Genomic DNA, 6745 nt, shown 5'->3' on the forward strand with positions numbered 1-6745 from the left:
TCAAGAAAATCTTCTTCCTTCAGGAATTGTTGCAATGATAGATCTTCTCCATTTCCTTGAGTTTTCTCCATGCTGCTTCTTCCTCTCCTTCCAATCCCTTCCTTCATTTATACACTTTCCTTAGAGAGATATTGAATCTCATCTTGTTTCATCCTATGATTTATCAAAATGGAAATCAACCCAGATTAATTATTTAGGGGATGGGACCAGTTACTTACATTATTCACCAACCAGCCTTCTGCAGGAAACAATCATGAATAAGCTCCAGAAGGAGACAAATGACCTCACGGACCTCCCTGTCTTTAACCATTCCCCAGCTTCTACAGTTCTCGTTCTACTTTGCTATTTTTGCTCTGGGGCTTACACAGATCAAACAAACATGGGGTATGTTCTGTCAGTCAAAGTTCTAGGATGAAGGATCCCCAAAGTGTTCTTTAAGGTCCGCATGCATAGAAATATAATAGAATTTGATAATGGTGGAAAATTATTCCTCATAAGGCTACCACAGTATATTTTCCACATAAAATTCATTTCTTTGTTTGGTTTAGCTTAGAAGTCTCTGCAGTGTGTCTTATTTCTCATTTCTGGACTATTTAGATCTACTATGCCACATCAGTAAACACAAGGCATGAGATACTCACCGAGAAAGGGATGCAGGTGAACACGTCATTCTCCGATACCACATCATCTATCAAGCTCCTGTTTCCGCCTTGATACTCGAGTGTGGCACTCAGCGTCACAGACTCATTCAGGTGGGTCAGTTGAACACAGACTTTCTCAGGAGAATCAGTGTGTATCAGAAAGGGCAGTAGCACCATATACTGCCTAGGAAGAGAGGGAAGCAAGAATCGGATCAGAAATGTGAAACGGTTTTAAGGAAACACTATTAAATGAAAGGAAATTAACAAATCAGCATGCCTAATCCATTACTGTCCCTGTGAATAGCAGTGCATATACACGAGCATTCATTTTATTTTGGGTTTATACATATTAAACTGCCTAACTAATTAGCCTAAAAGTAGGAAAATGCTTGCAGTGGAAGGAACAATTTCTATGCTAATAGAGAGTCCTTTACAAAGGATGTTTTGTTCCGCTTCACAGCAGGGAGCAGGGACGGTGTGAAAGGTTCCAGGCTGTTAATTGATTTTTGTATATCCCACAATCTCCTATTGAGACTCAAAGGCATTAGCTTAAAAAGGTTGAAAATTCAGCAGTTTTAGGGTTGAGAAAAACACCCACTTGTCTGGCTGCTCCTGCCTTTGCCTATCCAGGTTTCCAAATCCTTCTCATGCTGAGCAAAAATGTGAGTGCTTGCAGTTTGGGACCTTATTAAGATGAGCACACAAAAGATTTCTGAGGGTAGTGTTTTATTGCAACACAAGTGTACTTGCATCTTCAAAGAGCTTTTGACAAAGGTCCCTCACAAAAGACCCTTAAACTAAGCTGCCATCCAATAAAAGGGATCATTTTACTAATTTTTTACTAATAAATCAAATTATTAATTCTGACCTGGATTAATTGGTTAAAAGATAGCACACAAAGGGTAGGAACCAGTGAAAATCTCCGGAGTCTGTTTTGGGACTCCTGTTGTTCAGTACACTTCTAAATGATCTGGGAAGTACAATTTTCTGGTAATTGTCCAGGGTAAGAAAAGACCTAAAAGTGACTTACATATTTGTGGAGAACTTTTGTCGTATGGTGGGACTGTGTGGCAACAATAGCAAATGAACTGTTCAAAAAGGGAAAATAATAGAGGAAGAAAAAATTACCCCAACAGTATATATGCTATTGTGTATATGCTATGTCATTAAGTGGGCTATTACCACTCAGACATAAGCGCTGTTGATCACTCTTGGAAAATTCTCATTTAGTGACAAGCGACAAATGGACTGGAGGGAAGTGTTCAGAAATGAATAGAGGACAAATCAGAACATATCATTTTGCCATTGTATAATTGCAAGGTACTTCCACATCACATATATGGCATGCATTTAAAAAATGGATTTAGCAGAAAAGATTCAGTGAAGGATGGCAGAGATGATCTGAAATCTGGAATGATTTCCATAGGAGGAGACACTACATAGATGAAGAAGACTGAAGACTCTTCAGCTTGGAAAAAGGCATGACAGAAAGCTATAAAGTCATGATGTGCACAAAAGAAAGTATGGTTTGTTCATCACCTGTGACAACAAGTGTAGTAAACAACACCAGGTGAAAATATTAAGCAGCTGGCTTAAAAATAGAAGGGAGCAGAAACTTTTTCACTAATGTACAAAATCAAACTAAAGAACTTAATGTACCAGGTGCTGTAAAATACAAATGTATGATTCTGGTATGGCCAGCCTGTGGCTCTTGAGTCTTCTGGCACTCTCAAGCAGTCCGAGAAGGGCACGTATACACTGTCACTCCCTGCCTGCCAGTAACTCTCCAAGGCATATGGTATCTGCTCTAAGGCACCAGCTATACAAAATTTGCTATGAGGCTCATAAGGGCAAGAAGATCAGCTACTCCTGATATGAAGGTTATTTAAAATGTCCTGGATAAATTCGTTGCCCAGAAATGGCTAGAAAAGATAGCGGCATAGGTGTAATCCCTGCCACAGTAAGACCTTGAACCTCTGATAGGAGCTCCATAAGGCTACAGCAGATGGGAAACTCATTCCCACAGTGCTCACCTTGCTCTTCTACTCTGCCCCTTAGCACCTATGACTGACCACGAATGCAGATAGAATACAGAACCACTGTAGTCCTCTGGTCTGATGCTGGACCATTTTCATGGGCTTGGTATTCCTTTTTCCCTGTGCACATTCAAGCTATCCAAATGCAGCAGCAGGAGGCTCTGGTGGCAATTTAGTCTGCAGGGTATATTAATCACTGTGTGCATGGGACAAAACCTGTGGTCAGGACTGCTCATACCACTTTTCCATGGAGCCTCCACTGGGGAAGGCTAATGTGCACCTTGCCGGATGGTGCCAGCCCTGGGGAAAGAGATAGCTGGGCCCATTCAGAGCTACGTTATTGCCTGGGCTCTGAGCTTTTTGGAAGTCCTAAAGCTACTGTAGGGGCAGCGGGACCCCGGCAGTGCCTCCGTTTCCCTCACCACCAGGCAACAGGATAAAGCATGGAGAGGAGCCAGCCGGCAACTCTGGTCAGCCCGTGCTGCTGCAGAAGCAATGAAAGGAGGGAGCTCCAGCCACCCAGGGAGCGACTTACAGCTTGTGGCTACCTGCTCGCCCCAGCGCTCCCCTTCCTCCGCAGCCCCCTCACCACAGCCTCACCCCGTGCCTGGTTCCCCTAATCTCATTTCCCCTGCCTGCTGTCAGTGTCACTGGCAGTCTGACTGTAACGTCCCGTCTACCGAAGGGACAGCGTGACCTAGTTCGTGGGGAATTTGGCCTCATTCCTCTTCCTGTTCACTGTTCTACTGAAGTTTTGGCCAACGCGCAGAACTTGCCCCTACACCGGCTTCCCCGCCTTTGAAACAAGGATATGAAATATGCTGACTAGCTGTTTTGGGATGTGTTGGTGAAAAGAGCTAAGTGAATTAAAATGCTATGAGACCTTTAAGTAACTGGGGTCACAAAGTCCATGTATAGACGTTCCAGGATAAAAAGCATCTGGGTGGCCAGAAGAGACCTCAGCAGTCTCCCTGCGTGCAACGAACTGTTCTGACAACAGAGGCAGTGAGTCTGTCAGAAGCAGGCAGCCAGGAGGGATAGGAGACCCTAGAGAAAGTGGCTGGGGCAAAAATCATGAGTTTGTCTGTATAGAGAAGGTAATAGTCTAGCTTAAGATGGACTAATATCTGTGTATTGACTCTCAGCTACTTCCTAGAACAAACACGCAACCAAAGGCGGCAGTGAATTTCATCAGCTCCATTAGTCCAAATCCATACCTGCCAATTCAAGTGCCATCAGGACCTTGCATTTCTGACCATGTGCAGTGTATTCCCAAGCACGGCCACTGCATTGTAAAACAGCTTGCATGCACAACCACATACCAGAACAGGAGAAAAATACCTCCTGTTGAATTCTTCCAGAACAGAGCCAGAGCAAGAAAAAAAATATCTTGCTGTCAGTATCTTACAGAATCCTAAAATTTTTGGATGCAAGGAACCTCTGGATGTCTCAAGCCCAACTTCTCCTGGAACAGACTGTTGCAAAGGACTCCATAGATGGAATTTCCACCGTCTCTCTGGTTCACCTGTTCCAGTGCTGCACTGACTTGGTGAATACATTTTTTTCTAATATATAGTCCGAATCTCAATTGTGTCTGCTGTGCAGCTGGCCACATCTGAAACAGAAACAGCAGCAACCGCTTCTGCTCAAAGAAGCAATCTTGCTGCTTGTGCAGAGCACAGTAAACAAGTCTTGGTTGGAAGCTTCATTTTGTCTTCAGTTCAAGGACGGCTTCCCTTCTATGTTGTGCACAGCATCTGATCTACCCTGCAGCACTTGAAACGGAATCACTACCCGCATAGTAACTAGCAATTCACTGCTCGGACTCTGCCGCCTCCCTATCTTCATTCTGTGGTTCCCTACTACACCCCACGCTCCCCCACCTCTCCCAGCCCTTCCTCCTTCTCCCCTCCCGAAATGGTGCTCAGGTCAGGGACAAGGAACAGCATGTTGCTCATAGGAGGAGAGGTCTGAGCAGTACGTGTTCGTTCCCCTTCCCCCTGATCTTGGTGAGGGATGAATTAAGATTACTTAATTACATCAGATTACTGTAGGGAGACCAGAGAGATCTGCCTGACCCCAAAGCAGACTTGGCTGACTGATCTACCCCAGAAGCACCCAAACAGGGCAGGTGAATGAGGGTTTGATGGTACACCATGAGTCCAAGGTCCTTCCGTCTGAGCCGGTCACCACTTCACCCCTGACCGCACACTAAGCAGCAGCAGTAATGCTGCACCTTCTGCTACAGCTGCCAGCACGACTGCCGTGCTTGTGGGCACGAAATCTCTGCAGCAAGCGTTGAGATCCACGTCGGTGAGAACTGCGCTTCTGCCAGCACAGCAAGAGGCACGGCGTGTGAGGGCAGCCGGGCTCTGGAGAGGGAGGCTGCTCCCGTCCAGGCTAGAGGCTCCGGAGCAACCCGCTCCGGTAGTGGAGGCTGGGGTGGGATGGCAGACTCCAGTCTGCCCGTGCCATCCCGGGCTGCCCCTCTCCTCGGGACCCTCGGCAGAGCGGGTGCTGCAGCCGTGCTGCTGGTCTGCAGAGCCCTGGGGTGGATGCCCCAGGGGAGGGTGCCAGCGCCAGGCTCCATGCCAGAGGAAGAGAATCTAGGTCACAGATCCTCTTTGGGAACAAGTACATCCGATGCTGCCAAGGGAAACAAACTGGCTTGAAAGCAACAGGAGAACGGGGAGAAATAACTCGGTGGTTGAAGCAAGGATACCATGGGAAAGGTAAGTACATGGATTCTGGTATCATGCCCACAAAACCCCAGGCACCTGAAGGTTTCTAGGCAGGAATATACTTAGGCAAAGATGTTGTGAGGATCCGGGGCTGGACTAGCAGGCAGCTGCAGGGTGGGAGTGTGGGCAGTGGCAGAGCTGGGGGGGGCAGGGGGTCCCAGGGCTGTACAACCAGGGGGTTGCAGGGTGGGAGTGGGGAGCACTTGCAGGGCTGTGCAGGAGGCTCAGGGCTTGGCTAGTGGTGGGGCGCAGGGCAGGAGCGGAAGAAACTCGCACAGCTGTTTGACAGAAAGGAAGAAAACTGGAGGAAAAAAGGAGCACTGAGACCTCCCCCCCCCCTCCACATGTGTAGCTTACGGTTCTGTGGTGGGAGAGGTATTTCCAGGAAGGAAGAAGAGGAGAAGGAGGAAGATGTTTGGTTTGCTGGGCAGCCCGTCCTTCCCCATGGTGCGGAGTAGGTCGTGGTGAGTCAAGCAGACACCCAGTCTGGTCCGGTGCTGCTGTTTTCCTGCACCTTGTAATTTCCCTCCACTCTCTGCTGGGTCAGCCTCTTTATAACTGCTCTCTGCAAACAGCCCAGGGGCTGGAGGAGATAAGGGCTGGGGGCCAGGACCCATCCGGAAACGGGGAGAGGCGGTACGGAGGAGCTGGAACAGAGGGACAGTATTTGGCCAGAGACTTTCCAAGTGGGGGAAGGGTATTTATTTATTGGGTAGTGCTTATATTAGAAATCTTTGAATGATTCATACCCTGCTTTCTTTAACCCATCAGAAATCCACACTGTCGGGGAAATGAACAATGTTCAACACAGGGGAATATTCCATGTGGGCACCATCCAGTCACAGCACTCTCATGTGGGGTACTGTGATCTTTTGAAACCAAAAGCCAGGTTTATAGGCATTTTAAGAACAAAAGGAAACCCACCGACAGAAACATTGCCCACATTGTGTTAACAGAATACCGCAGGAGTTTGCTGACACAGTTGCTAACAGAGCTACTACGGGTTAGACAATCTGTCAGGATTACAACCCAAAATGAGGTGGGGTACCAGTCTAGATATGGAAATTAGTTCTGTTTCCACTGTGAACATGCACAAATATTACACAATGCCGTTGGGAGACATCTTTGCCTCCCCAGCATGGTGATCACCTTCTGTCATTCAGTGTCACCTGGAGTGCAGATGTTCCAGGTGTTCCAGGTGGCTCCTCCTTCCCTTTGCCACATTCAGATCTGTGCTTCTGTGAGTCACGTTTGTAATAAAAGTCACTCAGAAATAGTGCTGCTCACTTGACTCAGTCTTCTGCAAACCTCTGGTTGTAGCAGCTTA

The 6745-nt window shown here is 47.1% G+C and overlaps 1 protein-coding gene across 3 annotated transcripts in view; it reads right to left on the reverse strand.

Annotated features, from left to right (window-relative positions):
* Window positions 1-6035, reverse strand: part of LOC142042088 (alpha-2-macroglobulin-like) — a 41948-nt gene extending 35913 nt beyond the window's left edge. The window contains exons 1-2 of one of the 3 annotated variants that reach the window (XM_075051599.1): window positions 5776-6035; window positions 642-825 (exon numbers count right to left, since the gene is read on the reverse strand). In XM_075051599.1, coding sequence (XP_074907700.1) covers window positions 642-825; window positions 5776-6035 — 444 coding nt within the window. The remainder of the gene's footprint in view (window positions 1-641; window positions 826-5775) is intronic. The other 2 variants (XM_075051600.1, XM_075051601.1) reach the window with 2 other exon arrangements.
* Between the last annotated feature and the right edge of the window lie 710 nt (window positions 6036-6745).

This window comes from Buteo buteo, chromosome 19 (genome assembly GCF_964188355.1).
Source record: "Buteo buteo chromosome 19, bButBut1.hap1.1, whole genome shotgun sequence".
NCBI classification, from domain to species: Eukaryota; Metazoa; Chordata; class Aves; order Accipitriformes; family Accipitridae; genus Buteo; species Buteo buteo.